At 39.6% G+C, this 20,028-nt stretch overlaps 2 protein-coding genes across 2 annotated transcripts; one reads left to right on the top strand and one right to left on the bottom strand.

The window, feature by feature from the left end:
- Positions 1 to 6,783: 6,783 nt before the first annotated feature.
- On the bottom strand, positions 6,784 to 14,919 carry LOC140360291 (von Willebrand factor A domain-containing protein 7-like). The gene is made up of 16 exons (XM_072445502.1): positions 14,891 to 14,919; positions 13,152 to 13,349; positions 12,639 to 12,905; positions 12,471 to 12,561; positions 11,855 to 11,983; positions 11,584 to 11,770; positions 10,961 to 11,130; positions 10,769 to 10,881; positions 10,573 to 10,689; positions 10,346 to 10,492; positions 10,135 to 10,270; positions 9,488 to 9,631; positions 9,312 to 9,404; positions 8,863 to 9,146; positions 8,106 to 8,396; positions 6,784 to 7,583 (listed from the first exon to the last, which is right to left on the bottom strand). Exons 2-16 carry the CDS (start codon positions 13,332 to 13,334, stop codon positions 7,098 to 7,100), a joined length of 2,838 nt encoding a protein of 945 aa, XP_072301603.1. The 5' UTR covers positions 13,335 to 13,349; positions 14,891 to 14,919; the 3' UTR covers positions 6,784 to 7,097.
- A 2,129-nt stretch (positions 14,920 to 17,048) lies between these two features.
- LOC140360563 (protein ABHD15) lies at positions 17,049 to 19,885 on the top strand. The gene is made up of 3 exons (XM_072445815.1): positions 17,049 to 17,740; positions 18,154 to 18,383; positions 19,223 to 19,885. Exons 1-3 carry the CDS (start codon positions 17,057 to 17,059, stop codon positions 19,854 to 19,856), a joined length of 1,548 nt encoding a protein of 515 aa, XP_072301916.1. The 5' UTR covers positions 17,049 to 17,056; the 3' UTR covers positions 19,857 to 19,885.
- Positions 19,886 to 20,028: the final 143 nt, after the last annotated feature.

Genomic DNA, 20,028 nt, shown 5'->3' with positions numbered 1-20,028 from the left:
ACGTGTGTTATTTGTACAGGGAGTAGAGGTGATTTCAGCGGAATACCAAGTTGCATTGTGGGATTTAAGTTAGCAATATTTGAGCTTGTGAGGTGTTGCGAATAAACTAACTGGCAAACGGATGCCCTGGAGTTTTGGTGCGCTTTGTTTGCGTTGAAGAAAGTTCCCATATGTGAATTGTTTACTGACAATGGCAATAAAACTGATTCTGATGACGTGGTGAGGGGCCCCCAAAAATGTTTTCGCTTAGGGCCCCCTGAAGGCTTGGGCCGGCCCTGACTGTAGCATAATTTTATTCCTTGAGATTGCTATATTTTGCACATTGTAAACCATTTCTATGCCATAATATTATCCTTTCATAACTAAGAACATTAACTGAAATACACTGTCACTAATAATAACTACAGGTATCTGCAGATCTTCTGGCAGGTTGATGTTACGGACATAGAATAAACACTATATACACATGTACATAAATGAGAATAAATGACAGGTACTTACAGTAATTGTAGATGTCGAATACATTATAACTATAAAAGTCATCCCAATTTATACTTCTGTCTCGCATTAAAAATGCTATAAATCCGACAATGCAAAAAATTACCCTAAAACCACCAAGACACCTAGAGCTAACTCACTTTGCACCAGTAACTGACAAAACTGTCCATGAGATCATCACCAGTCTGAGTTCATCTACATGCTGCCTTGATGTGTTACCCACCAGATTTCTAAAGTCTGTGCTGAACAGTTTGTTAGCACCATTCACTCACATAGTTAACATGTCGCTTCAATCTGGAACATTCCCAATGTCTTTGAAAACTGCGGTTATAAAGCCTCTCCTAAAGAAGAGCAGTCTTGATGCCGCAGTACTGAGTCATTACCGGCCCATCTCTAATCTGCCATTTTTGGGCAAAGTCCTTGAAAAGGTTGTTTACCAACAGCTCACAGATTTCCTCTTAATAAACAACTCATTTGATGTTTTTCAGTCAGGTTTTAGACCTCATCACAGCACTGAGACTGCTCTTGTCAAGGTGACAAATGACATCCGCCTGAACACTGACACGGGCAAAGCCTCAGTCTTAATTCTGTTAGATCTGAGTGCTGCTTTTGACACTGTCGATCATGGGATCCTCTTACAGAGACTAGAGGACTGGGTGGGCATCACTGGCACTGCCCTAAACTGGTTAAGGTCCTATCTGGAAGACAGGAAGTACTTTGTTGAAATTGGTAGCTGTGTCTCAGACCACATGACCCTGACCTGTGGAGTGCCCCAAGGGTCAGTCCTGGGTCCCCTTCTGTTCAACCTCTACATGCTGCCGTTAGGTCAGTTGATACGCAGTGAAAATGTGTCCTATCACAATTATGCAGACGACACTCAGATCTATGTTTCACTATCGGCAGGTGACTATGGACCAGTAGATTCACTCTGTCACTGCATCCAACAGATCAGTTTGTGGATGCAAAACAACTTTCTCCAGCTGAACTCAGACAAGACTGAAATAATCGTTTTTGGCCCACAGAAACAAAGAGAAAGTGTTAGCGGTCACCTCCAGAGTCTCGCTCTAAAACCTACAAACCAAATTAGAAATCTGGGGGTAATAATGGACTCAGACTTGAACTTTAATAGCCACGTCAAATCAATAACATCAGCAGCTTTTTACCATCTAAAAAACATTGCCAAAATCAAAAATATAGTGTCAAAACCAGATTTAGAGAGACTTATCCATGCGTTTGTCTCCAGTAGATTAGACTACTGTAACGGCCTGCTCACTGGCCTCTCCAAACGAGCTGTAAAACAGCTGCAGTACATCCAGAACGCAGCTGCTCGGGTCCTGACCAGAACCAGGAAGTATGATCACATTAGTCCTGTTCTCAGGTCTCTGCACTGGCTCCTGTGGCTCAGAGAATAGACTTTAAAGCAGCTCTGCTTGTGTACAAGTCTCTCCATGGCCTAGCACCAAAGTACATCTTGGATATGTTAGTGCCATATGAACCATCTCAGACTCTGAGGACCTCAGGGACCGGCCTCCTGCTGGTGCCAGAGTCAGGACAAAACATGGGGAATCTGCATTTCAGTTTTATGCAGCTAAAATCTGGAACAGTCTTCCTGAAGATGTGAGACAGGCTTCTACTCTGACAACGTTCAAATCTAAGCTAAAAACAGTTTGTTTAGCTGCGCATATGACTGAAAGGATTTTTTCTTTGCACTCTTCTCTTTTGTTTGTGATTTTATTAGTTTAGAAAATCAGTTGGATTGATAATTTTTAATTTAGTTAATTTTATTGTATTTCTGTTTCTGTAATTTCTTTGTGATTTGAATGCATTTTTCCTGCTGTGTGAAGCACTTTGAATTGCCTTGTGTATGAAATGTGCTCTACAAATAAACTTGCCTTGCCTTGCCTTGCCTTAAGACAACCCACTGGTTAAACCTGTTGAACAATGCTTACTGTTAATTCAGCTTGATGATCAGATTGTCCGTAAGTGAAAACCAGTTTAGCCGTTGTTTCTGCCCCACATCTAGTGTAAACATTGCAGGGAGTTATTTAATAAAAAAGATGGAAATGCCTTGAAATGATAGTGATTGAATGAAGTTGGAACTGGAGTGTTTAACTAATGCAATAAGTTTTAAACTATGCAATCCTTTAATTTGCCCACATGACCAGATTTCAGATGCCTTTGATGTGAGCTCAGTAATTGTTTATACGTTTTCAACATTAAAAAAACAACCGTCACAAACTGCTATGAGCTCACAATATAAAAGTCCATATGAAAATATGTGGAACAAAATTAATATTGATAGTTTTTCTCATGGATTGACCAAGTTTAAGTCCAAACCAGCACCAGACCCATAGGTCGTTTTCACACTGCCAATGTAAGAAAGCCTGTTGCCATGGAAATAAGTTTGGCGCTCGGCTAATTGCCTCTCATGTTTATGCTGCGACGTTTGGGGTGAATGAGGAGTGGTGCATGTGAACAGGACCGACCCAGAAGTAAAATATCTCAAACGGCAGTAACTGTAAATGTGTGAAAATGACCTTAGATCCCAAGAATGTGTTTATGTTTGCTTAATAAAGATAGCTTTATGAGAAAATGTGTGGATTTACAGGTTCTGCTGAATAATCCTGTCACGCTCTTGATACAAAGTGTTTGTGCCTTTGCCATAAGTTTTTCAGTGGTCTTAATATTCTATTGTAACTGTAACTGGATATACAATGAAAATATGAGTTGTCATTCTGCCAAATGCAGGGAGGGGCAAGTGAAATCGAAACTAGAATCTTACAAAGACAGTGGCAAAGTGCGTTAACTCTTAGTCGCCAGAATAACCAGGGCTCAGGAAGATCAGAACTCTCTTTTACAAATTTACCAATACATCTTAATTTTACTGTCAATTACAATGTGTTGGGTTCTCATTATATGCTATATTTCATCAGTCTGAGTGTTTGATTTGACAAATAAAACTACTTTGTGTGTTTTTATCCCCCCTCCCTCATAATGGTTCAGTCCGCTCGTCCGCCACTTGGACCCATGAGCTGAAGAACCTGCTTCGAGATGGACTCAACCTGTGCATTTATGGTGCTTTGTTGTCACTAAAAGTAGCCGACATGGCTAGGCCTTTGTCAATACTCTAAGCTAAATGGAAGTTGAGTCCGTTTCTCACCCCGTACACACTTCTCTCTCCTCGTGCTGAGCTTCTTGTCCAGTGATGCTCCTCCTCTTCACGAGTTCCTTCTGGCTCTTTCCTCAGGTTTATCTCAATGAGGAGAAACAGATATAAGAACGCTTTTGTTACTGCTTAAATTCCCCCCTGTGTTAAACCTGCTCTGTTGATGCTAGATATGTGTTCTAGGTGACTTGTAAATGTTTCCATGTTTTAGAGCCTTTTTCTCTCTCTCTCAAAGTGAATTTGAAGCCTTTTTGATTTCTTTATCAGATCTGTATTTTTGTACCTTGACAGTTCCTTCTGCCGTCCTCAGGAGTGTCACAGGTGTGACTGTAAGGTGTGTAGCGAAAGGCAGATAACCTCCGAACGTTGCCATGGTGACAGGATTGTCACAGGAATGTTTTCCAGTAAATGACTACTTAATTAAAATTATTAGATTGATTAAAATTAACTCACAGAGCCATTTGTTCTCCCAAGACAAAAGTGGTTCCTAACTTTGTCCACAAGATGAATTTACTGTACATAATGTTAATGTGTTCTACATGTTCATTTAAAGGTGCCATAACGTGCTTTTTTTCACGTTTCGTAGTCTATCCTAAGTGTATAATTGATAATTATGCAAACGGCTTGGTTTGATATTCGCCCCCAGCCTTGAGAAGAGCGATCTGGCTCCCCCGCCCAACCCGTGACGTAGTCTCAGAGCGCGTGTGTGCCCCGCCCACCCGTGACGTAGGCCCCACAGCTGTTAGTCTTATGTCCATCGCGCTCTTATTTCCTGGTTTTTCGGTATCGGATAGAACTTCTCTCCGTTTATTTTCCCGGTTGCTGCATCAGCTGCCACATAAACCTTCACCATTGTGATAATAGTAAAGAGTGCGATATCATTAATGAAGTTTTGGGCCTTTTTGAGCCGTGTTTCCTCGTAAATTGAAGCAGAAAGACTCCGGGGCTTGTATGAGGAGACGAGCCTGCAACTGCGCAGAGCCGGGGGGAAGGGGGCGGGAGGCGGCAGGCGGGAGTCGGGTGGAGAGGGGGGAGGGAGGAGGGTGAGGGGGGATGATGACGCGTGCCTGTGGGTATGACGCGGTCCTGTGAACACCCCCCGTCAGTTTGGAGATTCGAGGAAAGGAGATAGTCTGTAATATAGCTAAACACTGCGGGAATCAATCAAAAAAACACTCTGGGTACATATATGAAGCACAAATAGCAATGTAAGAAGGTTAAAAGCTCTGAAAAGTCGATTTTGCATGTTATGGGACCTTTAACTGTTTTATGACTTGTGAACAATTTTACCTTTGCACCTATATGCCCTAATATTAATGCGAAACAATGTCTGCATTATTCCGGATCTTTTTTTCTATGATCAGCTCTGACTCAGCGTGCGTGCTGATTGGGTGAACAATATCGCCAAGACCCAACCCCCAGAGGTCAGTCAGAGAGAGAGAGGAGAAAAGACCACCTCAGTTCTATCAGGTCCTCAAGGGATGATGAGTAAAAAGGCTCATTGTGATGCCAAACAAACCCATGGAACAAAGAACATTCTAGAGAGACACGCCCGTGAAAGCTAGCTTTTCTCTCCCATAAATAAGAATTCTGTGCCCGTTTTTTTAGACCTAACTAAAACTTCATCATGCAAACTCAAGCAAAGGACCTTTTTGCAACTTTTCAAGTCTACAACAAAACTTGGATCCAGGACAGTCTCTTCAGACCAGATTCATCGGTGAATCAGTGCAAAGGCACTTTCTATCTGAGAAACGCCTCAGAACCAAGGAGAACGCAGATCACTGAACCTGATCCAGTGCTTCTTCAGCCTGATACTGTCTGTGGCCTGCCCAGTGTGTGGACCGAGCTGCCGGAGTCACTCCCAGTGTGACCCCTGAGTGACCCCTGGAGGCCACACGGACACACACACCTCAGGATCACAGCTCCTCCTTCTGGTCGTATGAAAAACGCATGTATTTCACCATCTGGCTGATGAAATGATATCGACTCAACATAACACACAACTAGATGGATCTAGAAGAATCAAATCTAGTGGCTCCATCTGTTATCGACTCATTTGCATATTCACTATTCATTTTTCAATGTTGGTCAATGTTATGTTTGAAATCTTGATCCAATTCTTTAATCAATATCAACTTTGAATGTCACCCTCTTCCATAAGTGGGAGAACATGAATAACATCAACACAATCCCTTACATGTGTCTGCTCATCTGATTCAAACTGTTTTTTGGGTTGTCTTCTTTGAAGCAATAGAACATCCTGGTTGACTCATTTCTGGTACACAGTTTAGAACAAGTCTGACTCCAGGTGGCACTGTCGTCCTACTGCTCCAAGTAGGAAGACCGTGCCAAACTCTGCTTAAATCAGATGACTTCAGAGGAAGGCGGGGCAGAGTGCAAACAAAACTGTCAACACTAAAATGGAGGTCTCACTATTAGAAATCAAAAGGACTATTAAAACGTGAAGATCTAATGCAACTAATTAGACTATAAAGTGAAGATGAAGCTGAAGGTCAAACACACCCAGACTATACAACTTCAACAGATTGTGCTGTGAAAACTAAAATTGAAAACTATAATACCGGAACAACAATAGAAATTCATAACTGCTCAGTCAGCAAACATAGGGTAATGCAATTTAAAGAGATTCATATTTTTCTTACTGTAATGTTTTACTGCACACATTCTATCTCGATGTGTCTCCATTGTACAACAAATGTAATTTAGACAAAGGTTACACTCTTTTTGGGACTGTCCAATTTTCGGGAACTGTCCTAAGTCCAGTCTATGACATAATATGGCTCTGTTTGGATGCTCCACAGAATCACAGAATCTCCCAAAACATCTAAGGAGTGCTTTATTACTTGGAGTGTATATATATATATATATATATATATATATATATATATATATATATATATATATATATATATATATATATATATATATATATATATATAGCAGTGTAATACAGATACAGGAAATCTGCATAAATGGGTAAAAATATGAAATTACGTATCAAACTTTAACTTTCAAACATGAACATCTGATTTATTACTATAAGCATTTAATTATATAAATAGTGATGGTAAATAAATGTGTGTGCAGTGTGTTAAAAAAATGTGGAGGGCCCAATTAATTAGTAATTGCAATATTGAACTATATTTAATTTAAAAAAAACTGAGAAATCATGTTGATGCCACTCCACAAAAAATCTACTAATACAATACAGACTGTAAAGGCATTTGAATTTGATACAGATTAGAATACACTTTTGTACTTCAATTTACAACAAGTTACAACAGTTTTACAAATCCCATTTAGGAAAAAAAATAAGTGCTTATTTGAAAACCAAACATCCCAACTTGATTTATTAGTGTTAGAGATGGCATCAAATTCTGCAACTGCAAAAGAGCTGTTTTTATCAGCTTTTCTACAGCAGCAATGCAAGAGCACACAGTAATGTCTGTGAAATAAAAGCAGTTAGACAAGAAAATAATACAGGAGCAGGTGAAGTAGTAGAAGTAGAAGCAGGAGGAGGCGAAGTAGAAGAAGCATGCGAGCTTGTCAGTGGTGTACTATTAGCACTCGTAGGCTTTGTCGTCGGTTGCGCGGTCGTGGTTACGCTCTTCGCCTCTGAAACGTTGAACTGGAATTTCCCGACGTTGCCCACTTCATCCACAGCCACTATTGTGACCGCCGGAGAGCAGCAGGACGCGCTGTAAGATGCCGTTGTTTCATTTTTCGAGGTGGGATTGGGATTGATCACTAGTGTCCCGTTGCCTTCTCGGGCATAGATTGTTTGGATAGCCGTGTCGTCAGTCGCACGAATCGAGAGCTGCCAAGTGGAACTGCAAACGTCTGAGCAATTTGGTTCTGGAGTTAGCTTCTCAAAAACAGGAGCGTCATTATCAGTCACCTAAGAGAGGAGTTCATTAAGAAAACAGTCAAACAAAGCTAGGATAGACTATATTCAAAATGTAATGACGCTACAATAAGCTGCTGTACACACTGCTGCACAATATGACCTATGACTATATTACTTTTATTTCTACCCAAACTGACCTAAGAATAAAGTATAATGTTGGGCAGCACAATATATTGCAAGAGAATCAAAATCACAATTTGAGTCAAACTGCAAAAGGCTGAAGATAATTTCGATGATAGAATATACTTTGCAAACAAACAAGCAAACAAACAAGCAAACAAACAAACAAACAAACAAACAAACTGTCCTTTCAATTTATAGAAAATCATCTCGTATGTTTAGTTTAGACCTCGGCAAATGTTTTTCCTGGAATTCTTTGATTCTCAGTTCATAATTCAGTCTTTTCTCAAATGTTAATGCTCATGGAGTTGTTTACAATGTGAACTCTGAACCAAATCCTACTTTTTAAACACAAAACATAATTGCAATATTCTGCGGTATAATATTAGTTACCTCATTGATGAAACTAAACCGTTGCACATCGTAGTTGAGGTCCAATCCACTGGGAGCCTCAGCCTCCACAGTCAGTGTGACCTCAGTACCAGACTGAGTGGTATTGAAAAGCGTTGTTTGAATGACGGCGTTAGCGCTGCCTCCCGACAACTCGATTGTGGATGGGAAAGTTACTCTACCGACGTTTGAGGAGATAGTTGCCCGGATGGTGAATTTTTCTCCTGCTGTGCCTTGAGAGGCTGAGACGGTCATCTTTGTGTTGAAAGATGAGTTTGTGCTGTTTAATCTGACCTGTAATAAGAATAAGAATTAGAATAATAAGAATATATTTTATTCATACAGCGCTTTACTAAATACTCGCTGCACAATTGGTAAAAAACAAAGGTAGCAAGAGCAAAACAACCACAAAATGTAGTTAATAATATAATAATAATAATAATGTAATGGCAATTTACAATCCAAGCCAATCCAACTTTATTTGTATAGAACATTTTACCAACATGAAGTCTCCAAAGTGCTACACAGAGTGCAAAACAAGTAAAAATATGTAAAATAAAAATAAAAAATACAAACAAAAGAAAAACTAATTATTACAATAAAATATATAAAATAATAAAAGACAGCCAGAGGACCACACAATTCTCATGCATTTAATATTAGTCCACAGACAAAGCATTTAATATTAGTCCACATTACTTTTCGAAACAATCTTTTTTATAAATGATTGAGCAATAACTGTATTGAAAGAACTACTTACAAGGTCGACAGAGATGAACGAGGCTTTTTGGTTGGCAGTCGACTGTCGTTGGAAAGTCCCTGAGGTTGATCTGATCAAACCTGAGACGCTCTTTTGAGACGTTTTCACTTGCACAGTAAACTCCTCAGAGGGCATTTTGTCGAACTGAACCAAGTATTCATTGTCTTCCTGTCCCGTGATGTTGCCTCTTAACTGTCCGGACCCAGATGAATAAACAAGATCGACTTCTTTCAGATCGATTGTGTCACTTCCAAATAGCACCACCATCATTGTAGCACTGCGCCCTTTAGAAAAACAATGTGGTTCAGTGTTCATACTTTTAAACACACACTAGTCATCTTTGACCCAGGAAATACTAGTACATATGTAGCTTACAGGTCTACTCCATAAAAGTGAGTTCTGATTTTGTGGTTTCTTTCACTCAAATTAATCTAGCATGTCGCTGTTACCTGCTATAGGCTTGCTGGCGCTAACTGCATAGCCATCAGAGCGGACTTTAGATGGTGTCATAAAACTGTAGAAAAAGCCAACGAAACTTTGAACTTAAAGCAAAAGAAGAAAGGTCAACAACACAATCAAACTTCAGTTCAAAGCAAGTTTGCAAAATATATCCCTCAAATCTCACCCACGATCTTCAATGTGTAAGCGCCTGTGGACCTAACGGTTATTTTCCACTGGCCCACTTCAGTCTTCAGGTTTAAAACCAGAAGATTCCCAACCGTATTTTCTGACATGGTCAGTGATCCAGTTGTAGTCGTTTGCACAGTTCCTAAAATAATAAATTTTCATTCACTTTAGTTTCCAATTTGCATGTAATTCAACAGAAGCAAATGCTGTAACAAACAACTGAGACTGAGACTCAAGCAGCGCATGAAGACACAGTCTAATACAAACTAGCACATCTTATCCAGTTTCATTGTACAGGTCTCAGATTTATTTTAAGTTAATTTATTCTTATTTACAAAAACATTGGAATTGAGAGTCAAGTTGTTTATGTTACTATTTGTTGTCAGAATGCAGAATGTATGTACCCAACATGAGTCTCACGTTGCCAGTTCCTACAACTAAATCCAGTAGTTTAAATTGTCCTCTCTGATCTGAATGGTCACTACCTAAAGCTGCTCGTGAATGTGTGCCAGTGCAGCCTCTGCAGCTCCGTGAGGGAATTCTAGAGGTTTTGAGCTGATCATGAGCCATGGCCTGTTCGTCATTTCATTGAGAGCACAGACGACACACCCTACATTTAAATGAAATACCGAAGTGACACTTTACCTTTCGGACTGATGAGTGTGAAGTCTTTAGCCCCAGTTATGAAGACAATGGGGTTGGTCTCGGTTTCATCCACAAAGAAAGGAAAGTCCTCTTCTTGCTTTCCTGGGTTCCTCCTGTCAGCTTGCAAAATGGTCACCTAGAAGAATAGACCGTAATTGTTTATATAAATATATAACTGAATAAAATGTTTATTGTTGCATATTTCTAATACCAAACTATCGAAGAAAGATTGTAAAAAGACTGGGATGGCTTTCAAAACGGTATCTTTTGTTACTTTGACAATTAGTCCCCCTGAAACATTCGCCAGGTCTGCATAAATCGGTTCGTTTAATGTCACTTTGCTAATTATGAAATTTACCTGAAAAAAACAAAAACAAAATCAGATGTGATATGATAAAACAAGTTCAGTATGTTAAATAAAAAGGGGTTTCTACTAACCACACACTGTGTTCTCTGTATCAGTGTGATGACTGAGTTTTTCAAATGAGCATCTTTAGCCCGTGCATCAGTGAAGACGTAAATATCAGAGCCAGTCGGAACAGCATGGAGTGCCAGCTGCGGAATAGCACCGTTTTAAATGGGATTTTTTACAGTGTTGCATAACAACACAAAAGATAAAAATGTTCTCAGATACCTGTAATCCAGATAGAGACATTTCAGGCTCATCTCCACCACCAGATGCAACCAGAGCTTTTATGGCTTTTTTAAACTCGGATTGTTTTGTGGTGTTAAAGACCGGTCCAAAAGCTGATTTATAATAAAATCACAAAGAATGATGTCATGTTTGAGGGACTTACTAACACTCATAAAGGTTAAATTACTTTACCTGGGTCATTAAAGGGGACAAGAATATAAACAGACGGCTCCTTTGCAGTTCCCTCAACATTAGCTATTAAAGTTCCCACGACATAGTCGATCGATTCAATGTCGAACCCCATACTTTGTGTTGTGTCGACCACGAAACATAAAGCTTTACCTGGATTGAGCCCCATCATACTAAGGGAACGAAAGAAAGATTAGATTAGATAGATTCAATGTTCGGTAGCAGTAACACAATATAAATGACATTTTGAGTTAAACTTCATAACTCAACTGAAGTCAAACTTCAGAGCCAGACAGAGACAACAGCTTGTCCCTAAACAAAATAATACAATACTGTATTATCTGACTCAACCAGTTTGGGTGTAAACGTGTGGTATGAGCAACATTTGAATAAAAGTATTTACTGTAGTTCAGTAATAGATGAAATACCAAGGAAAACGCCATAGTATTTTGACAAACTGTAAGGCCTTGTGTGACACTATTATTATCACTAAATTATTATTACTATAAATAAATATTTGTGTTGTGCAATGGATAAAACATTAAACGCTACAAGACTGAGAAGCTAGAGAGTTGTTTTCTGTTTGATCTGATTATTGCACCCCTCTGCACACGACTGTTTTGTACCGTGAGAAGTTTTTGTGCCCGACTGCGGCCAGCACGTCGTCCAGCAGCTCGGACGATGCTGCTGTCGCCACTTGAGCTGCTTTGATGTGCAAGTGTCCGTGGCTGGAATTAGCTCTGTCCTTGTTTATGCCGCCCGTGGCGTCGCTGTGTCTCGTACTGTCCTTACCATCACCATGGCTACATTTCCCTGTGAAAAACGTCAATTTGACAAATTTTACTGATAGAAAATGTAATGGACAATATAAGTATAAAATACACTTATACTTCTTACCTTTTGGCTTGGTATTTGAGGCATTGGGGGAGAAATAGCCTGAAGTGAGAAGTTTGTTTGTGAGAATATCATCCAATATGTTGTCGGTGCAGTCTTCGGTACAGTTACGGCAGGTTGGTTTGTCCTCAGCTGAAGGGATAAAGTCATTTTTAAGCTGTTTCCACATGGGTTTTACTACTAAGCCCTTAAAGTGCACATGACAGGTTGACTTTTCATTGAAATATTGTGAAACTGATTAGGTTTTAGATTTTACCATAATTTTGCCTATTTTTCTCCCAGTTTTGAAATTGATAACGTTACTTCCTGGTTGAACATGAGCAGATGTGACATAAGTAGAGGTAAGTCGTAAAACAAGTGCCAAAATCCATACAAATTACAGAATAGTTATGATTTGACAAATAATAATACATGATAACACTTTTATTGTATGTATTTATTTATTTTTTTTACCTTTACAGAGGGATTCAGTTTTAGAACTCATTTTCAAATATGTATTTTTTTCTTCACAAACTGCAACTTGACTGCAAAACTATGATAAATATTTCTATCCCACCCAACAAAGTTATAATTAGAAAAATCTGCCATATGCACTTTAGATTTCCCGTTTGTGCTCCACCTGTTTCCCCCAAACTGCCGCCTCTCTTAATCAGATTTGTGTTTGGTTGATCGTTGCCCATTTCTATCCAGTTGCTATGACTGTAGAAATCCTGTTAAAAGCCAATATTTAAGAATAATCCACACATTCAAGCTAAATGTACAAGTTTTATCCTGAAATATATCTAACCTGTAAAATGTGTAAGATTTCTCCAAGTTTACATCTTGCAGCATCATAGTTTTTTCTATCAATGCTGGTCTTTACTGTGAACAATCCATCTGTGATGATCCTCTTTCCTTCTTCAAAGTGTTCGTTGTCAAAATGGTTTTGTGCATCCGGGTAATCAATATTGACTCTAGAATTACATCCCTTAATTTGAAATTTGTTTCTGGCAAAGTCTCCGGCTGAGCTTTTTGCTGCACATGCTTCAAGAAGAGACTCCACTGTCAGTGTCGCCTGCAAAATAAACAACAACCAAAAACACCTAAATACTTTACGCAGCATCGTTATGTTGTCATAGAGCAGGGAATTTGCACTGTTGGTATGACCACTTGGTTTATATTAAATCAACAAACTGCTGTGTACATTAACATCTTCAGAATGAGGATGTTCTCCATTTTCAATAAGCTCTATTACAAATAAGTTCTTGTAAAGTTTGTTAAAAAACAAAACCTTCCTGGCTAAATTGCATCATGTTATTACCGGCAGTATGAAGGGTCTGCGCTCCTCGCGGGCCAGAGCGCGGCAGGCCTGAGCCGTGACATCTAAAATGGCCTTTTCTGTGATTTCCCCGTGACTCTGAGAGTCTCTGTCTTGATCCAGTTGGAATCCTGTAACTCCAGTGGTCACAAGCAACAGACTGAATAAAAACAATCCGGACATCATGAGATCATGGTACAACTGTGGAGAGATAGAAAGACAGGCCCATAAAAAGTGCTGTTTCCTATCATGCAGAGAAACATCTTATTTCCTTGACAATCTTCATGAAATATTGGCCTGATTAATGAGAGTGGATCTAAAATAGAGCGTAGCACATTGTATTCATCAAATCTCTTGTTTGGACAAGTTTGAAAACTGTCAATTTCAAATGGAAATACATGAGCAATGAAGCTCAATATTGCTTTTAGGTCTCAATATCAATTGAAATATAGAGAATATATAGAAATATATTATATTGGCTGAAAAACAAAGACCGATCAAATGGTTCAGTGTCAGGGAATTAGACAAACACCGATGCTATTCCGTAACACATCGAGAACACAATTCAACTTAGAATATGAAACGACACAGAAATATCAGACATTTGTATGGCAAGCTTGGGAGAAAACGTCAGGACTGATCACGCAGGCTGTGGTACGCAGCCTGCGTGATCCTCCTGCGTCTCACCCCGTTTTTTCCCATGCTGGTTGGTTTTATTAGATATTCTGGAATAGGCGGGTCACATTTCTCATTGGTCAGCCTCACATCAAGGCACTTGTTTTACAGCTGGTATTTTTCTGTAGAGATCAAGGCTTGGGTAAACATTACCCAAACTCCTCTGGGCTGTCACACCCCCTCCTGGTGAACATCCTTTGGCCCATCTTTACGACCCCTTCACAAATGCAGTTTGTCACACACCCGTTCTTCTCTTAGACTAATGATGCAGATAAAATATCACTATTATGCAGATAAAATACATCACAGAAATATACTCATATATTCACATTTTATCACATTCAGTCACTTCCAAACTCCTGTTAACTCACACTTAACTGCTCCTGTTAACTGCTGTCTCTTTTCTGCTGCATTCCACATAAACCCTTATAATCCAAACTAAATATTTAGTCTTATAACAAATGTGGTTGATTAAGACACCATCTACTGAATATAGGCTCAACTAAAGGACTACATCACAGCCGTAATAAAAATAAATGAGGCAAATAAAACATAATTTAAATAATTCATATTTTTGGAGAGAATGAAAGAGAAGTGAGGACATGTAGCAAACTGTCAAAGCCGGGATTCAAACCCACAACACACATGGAGCCCGGCATATGTGCTGCTGCCTTAACTCTTACACAATTATTTACCATTTTCAGCTTCCTAATGTATCTGATTTGACTTTGGTTTATAAAATACAGTTTATCTCCAAAACACACCAAAGCATCGTTTTCCCCTTATCACTTCTTTCAATCACTTCTTTTGTGACTATTTTTATTGTTTGCCGTCTTAGTGCGTCATTAGTTTCGTCCCGGTCACGGTCGTCTGGAGCCCAGTGAATTTGGGCCTTAGTGGTTCATCCTGGACAGGCGGTCACACACACGCATGTGGCCCGGAAATCGAACCCACATATCGAACCCACAATCTCCTTCTTGGGAGGCGAGAACGCTAACCACTTTGCCACTGTTCACCCCAGTAACAGTTTAAAAATAATAATAATTTAAAAGCACATAGTTACTTACCTTCACCGGCGATGGCTGTTGCAGTGGGATTGCTGTAAAATCTCTGTTCACACTTTGAATCACAACCAGGAGGCGTGGTCAGACACTGGCTAAACCTGTTGGACAATTCACTGGAAAAATATATTCATTTTGGTTTATACATGATCTAATTTAAGACACTGCAGGTGAATTGGGGAAAAAAATCTCATGTTTTCATTGATAAAGCATTTTTTGTGTGACCAAAATTACACAATTGGGACAAATAAATCTAAAGAATGTTTATAGATGTACATTTGCTTCATTTCATTTTCACATTAGATACAATACATAGTGGATTTTTGCTTTTACGTTTGATGTGTGTAGATGCTACTTTAAGGAGCTGATCATGTTGTATTTATGAGAGAAAGCTGCAAAGTTATAAAAGTCAAGTTTATAAAAAGCCAGATTTGACAACAAGGATTATCTACAAGGAAGTGTTTCTCAAATTTGTCAGCTGACAAAACATTCTGTGTTCAAATACCAAAAGAGCAGATGTCATGCTATCTTTTTAACCTGAGGTGGAGGTGCAGCGTTGAAAGATTTGTTGCTGCTGGCGCTATGAATAAACAAGCTGAAACTCAACCCAATCCTGCAACAAAGTGAGACTTTGTCAGGATTTAATACAAATACAAAATACCTGGATGGATGGATGGGACAAAATACGAAAGCTTTAATGTCCACAGATATGGAAATTTGCCTTTGGTTTCACCAAAAATATTAAAAACATACACATATCTACATGTCACAATTGACTCAACATGTCATAATGCAACGTATAAAAGATGACTTGTTACACAAAACAACGCACCATAAATATCGAAGAATGCAATTTAATTCCTCAAGATTAATCGAGTTAGTCGCTTTGAGTGCCTTTGTTTATTTTTGTTTTCTTAAATAATGAATGATGAATGCAGTACAGACGAACTCAAACTATAAGAATATGTTTAGCTGAGCCTCTATGTTAAAAATCATCACCTCGCTTGGGGGGAAAGAGCCTGTTTGGGCTCTGGAACCGTCTCTTTGAGAGGGGCTCGAGGCTCCACTTCTCTGGTGTTGCCCGCGGGCAGAGGCAGCAGGCTGGTGTGGCCTTGTTTACAGCCCCAGCTCTAAACTCTCCATCCATCTTTTTATATATATATATATATATATATATATATATATATATATATATATATATATATATTTTTTTTTTTTAATTTAATAAGTTATCTCTATTATTATTATTATACTTCTGTGCCTAATCTGTTTCTGTACCTAATCTGTGTTGCAACAGTGGAATTTCCCCATTGTGGGACAAATAAAGGTTATCTCATCTTCTTATTTTAGATAGATAGATATAGATGTAGGGATAGATATCTATATCTATAGCTATAGCTATAGCAATAAATATAGCTATCTCTGTCTATATATATATATATATATATATATATATATATTAATGCTGCTCTGTTAAAGTGAAACCCATATTTGAATATTGTATTTAACGGCCGTCAATTTCTTCTGTAGTTTAGGTAAATGCCCTTCACACCATGCATAATGTGTAAATGAAAAAGAAAATGAAAACTGCACAGAACTGAAGTGGATTCACAGATTTGAGGGTAAAAATTGATTTTTACCTGCTTTCTGCCGTCTTAGAAGGGGAAACACGTGTTAAAAAGCCTTCTGTTTAGTGATTCACAAAGCATCAAATTTCAGGGAAACCTTTATAAAGGGCTAGGTGATATCAAAATAATATATTATAAAATGCAATATACATATATATTTTTGTCTTACAGTTAAGACCAAAACATGTGCTTCACTCATGGTTTGAAATACAACACCTTTAATGCCTCTTTTTGATCATGTAGGCACAATTTTGTAAGTCGTTATTTTGATATTATGTTTTTCACAATACAAGAAAGAAAAGCATAATATATACAATATAAATTATTACCAATTTATAGTTCTTCGGCTTGTTGACTATGAGGAAGGAAATCAATAATAACCCTGGTAGATAGGAGAGGCAATGTGAATTAGCTTTAGCATCATTCATAACAGTACTGACAAATGTACATACTGAGGTCAAAGCCTGTAGTTCATCAGATCAACGTTTGCTCGGATTCTGAACTCGTGGTAAATGATTTATGAAAAGAAAAGACATGACGCCATATGTTGTCTCTTAGTTTGGTGGATTTGAAGATGGCTTTGTTTTTGTGGCAGAGTCTGTTCTGTGTGCTGCCCTCTCTGCTGCTCCTAGGACTGTTGCTTTTGGTGCGTCGGCCTGTGGTCAGAGCTTGGACTAGACGGACACTCGGGGCAGTGGGGTGGACTCTGTGGAGAGGCCTCTGTTTGATCTTGCACTTGCCCCTGGACAAGAAGACCCCTCCTGGGACAAATGTGAGCCTCTCCACTGGGACCGAGTTCATGTGTAAACCCAGTACTTTGGCCCAGTACCTGCTGTGTAACTGCGGTGCTTTGTCCAGGACCACACTTGCCTCTTGGCCCAAAGGAGACCCCCACCTCCAGACCGTCCTGGGCCTGCTCTGTGGGCCACATGCATCCGGGGTACAGTTCACTCGGGACCACCTGCTACTGAAGGATGGGGGCATTGTAGCACTGGACTGGGCGACAGGAAGAGCAGTCTGTGATCCTGGTGTTAGGAACAGCAGGCCTCCAGTGCTGCTGCTGGTCCCAGAACACTGGGGCGGCCTGAGTCCTCACCTACGCTCCCTCTGCTACACTGCCACAGCTCAGGGCTTTTATGTGGTGGTCTTTCACCATCGCGGGACAGCCGGCTGCCCACTTACCACTACTAGACTCACAGAGTTTGGGGATCCAGCTGACCTGGAGCAGGTAACTCAGGCCACCATTTATTTGAATCCTCTTTTTCTAACAAAACCCCTCTTTCAAACAGAACCTTTAAGTCTATATGACGGGTTGGACTACACATTTCACTAAAACGTGATTATATTACATTTCAGATTTTTATCAAGCATGTTGCCTATTTGTTCAGAATCAGAATCAGAGAATCAGAAAGGGTTTTTTATTCTCAAACATAGGAACTTTGATTAAGAATAACAATAAGCTTCCCAGTTTGACCTTTTTGTAAAGTTTATACTTGTACTTCCTGGTTGTACTTAGCAACGTCAAAATTAGGGATTAGCAACGTTATAAATAGGGCTTACAGTTATGGTTGTCATGGTTATTCCAAACACGCATGATGGAACTGTCCTTTGGGTTTAGTTGTCATGTGCCCTCTCCTCCAGGCGGTGGCGTACATTCACACACGTCATCCGTCCTCAGCGCTGTTGGCAGTGAGTGAGGGCTCTGGATCTGGGACTCTTCTGTCTTTTTTGGGAGAGAGAGGCTCCAGTTCACGCGTGACTGCTGCAGCTGCCATCTCCCCTGTGCTCCTCGGACAGGTGTGGTTTGAGACTGCACTACCCCCTCTGTACCACTGGGGGGTGCTACATCACCGCAAACAGCAGCTCCGCAGGTGATTGACAGTGACTCACTTCATGCAAGAGAAACCAAAATGCCCAAAAGTATCTGTATTAGTGGTATAAAGTAACAAAGTACAACAGTAAAAGTAGCATTAATTGTACGTTAGGTGTCAGCGGTTACACCTAACTGGTTTAACTGGACTGACAATTTACAGTTACTTTTTTCTGTTTTGGGGGGTTATTATTTAAGCACAAGCATGATCAAAAACTACCTGATGGGGAAATTTAAGAAATGTATTGGCTTTTTAATAGTTCTAAAAATCTGTGTGAAATACTCAACGATTTAGAAAAAAAATGTACATATTTCTTTCTTTTTTTTAATTATTTTATTTTTCATAACATAAAACATACAAAAGCTCAACAACACTTATTACACCAAGAGAGGGGGTAAAAAACAAAAACAAACAAAAGCAAAACAAATGATACGGGGAATAAAAATAATACACGTACATATTTCAATAGTACACTTTAATGTAATAGTTTTACTTTCTTGTATCTGTCGTTTTTGTTCTTGTATCTGTACTTTTACTTGACAGATGTCTTCCACCTCTGTTCTGCATCAATAATTTACCTTTTAAAAATAATTGTGAAATTTTATGAATGACTGTTTTAATGATCATAGATTTTGTTCTTGCTGCCACAGACACTACACTGTAAACTACCTGCAACTGGTTTTATTTTGGCTGTAGAGGGTGTTGGCAGAAAGTTGCTGCCAAGTCTCTGACAAACTGCCCCAGGGCAACTGATGCTCCAGACAGAACAACATTAGTGTGTGATGTACTTGTGTTTTTTTATATAATAGAGTATGACTTATGTCTGATTTGTCTTTAAGATATGCCAGCTCTTTCAGAAGAGTCCTGGAGGTGGATCAGGTCTTCAAATCTTCCTCCCTTAAAGAGTTTGAGGAGAGACTTTTCTGCAAGCACAAGTCTGAGGCTCCGTGGGGACTGTCACCCTCTGTGGCTTGGGAGCTAAAGGACCGCGCCCACCCCACTGCGGACTGGGACAGTTACTGGGAGAGGAACGAGCCTCTGAGGGATGCAGATGAGGTGGCAGTACCTGTGCTCTGTATCCTAAGCCGGGACGACCCACTGCTGCCCCCTGTCTGCGCTTTACCACTCAGCCTCTTCCAGAACAACCCTTTCTTCATGCTGGTCCTCACTGAGACAGGGGGGCACTGTGGCTTCTCTGTCCAAACTGAAACTAGTCATCAGTCTGAAGATATTAACTGGAGCCACGTTGCTGTAATGGAGTATTTCAAAGTCGTGGTGGAGTTCCTGAAAGGAGGAGAGAAAGATGAAGGGTTTTGGTTTGGTCCCTCAGGGGATCAGAGGAACCGCACCAACACGTTTGCACCTGTTAGAAAAAGGAGAGCTGGTGGGATGAGGCGCCCCCAGAATCAAACCATCCACCAGAGCTTGGACGAGACGGAGGAGTTCACGTGGAAGAGATCATACACACGTTAGGAAAGGAAGCAGCTGCAATAAGAACTACAAGACAAATCAGATGATGTTGTTTGACAGTTTGGGTCACACTACTTTCCATCTTTCCATTGTTTTTTGAGTCGGTTTTGTTGTTTTGTACTTGCCCAAAATAAACAGTTTTATGGAAAGTGTGATACATGAGGCTGAAGTATTC

This window comes from Eucyclogobius newberryi, unplaced genomic scaffold (assembly GCF_026437365.1).
Source record: "Eucyclogobius newberryi isolate DKJ021-1_F unplaced genomic scaffold, fEucNew1.0.hap1 SCAF_15, whole genome shotgun sequence".
NCBI classification, from domain to species: Eukaryota; Metazoa; Chordata; class Actinopteri; order Gobiiformes; family Gobiidae; genus Eucyclogobius; species Eucyclogobius newberryi.
This window is presented reverse-complemented; position numbering and strand designations above follow the sequence as displayed.

Excerpts from the sequence above, each read along its gene's own strand:
- LOC140360563 (XM_072445815.1), top strand. The coding sequence starts at position 17,057 with ATGTTGTCTCTTAGTTTGGTGGATTTGAAGATGGCTTTGTTTTTGTGG. Across the intron at positions 17,741-18,153 it reads ATCCAGCTGACCTGGAGCAG|GCGGTGGCGTACATTCACAC; the intron begins GTAACTCAGGCC and ends CCTCTCCTCCAG. Across the intron at positions 18,384-19,222 it reads CGCAAACAGCAGCTCCGCAG|ATATGCCAGCTCTTTCAGAA; the intron begins GTGATTGACAGT and ends TTTGTCTTTAAG.
- LOC140360291 (XM_072445502.1), bottom strand. The coding sequence starts at position 13,334 with ATGATGTCCGGATTGTTTTTATTCAGTCTGTTGCTTGTGACCACTGGA. Across the intron at positions 11,984-12,470 it reads CGGCAGTTTGGGGGAAACAG|CTGAGGACAAACCAACCTGC; the intron begins GTGGAGCACAAA and ends TTATCCCTTCAG. Across the intron at positions 11,131-11,583 it reads GGGCACAAAAACTTCTCACG|TATGATGGGGCTCAATCCAG; the intron begins GTACAAAACAGT and ends TCGTTCCCTTAG.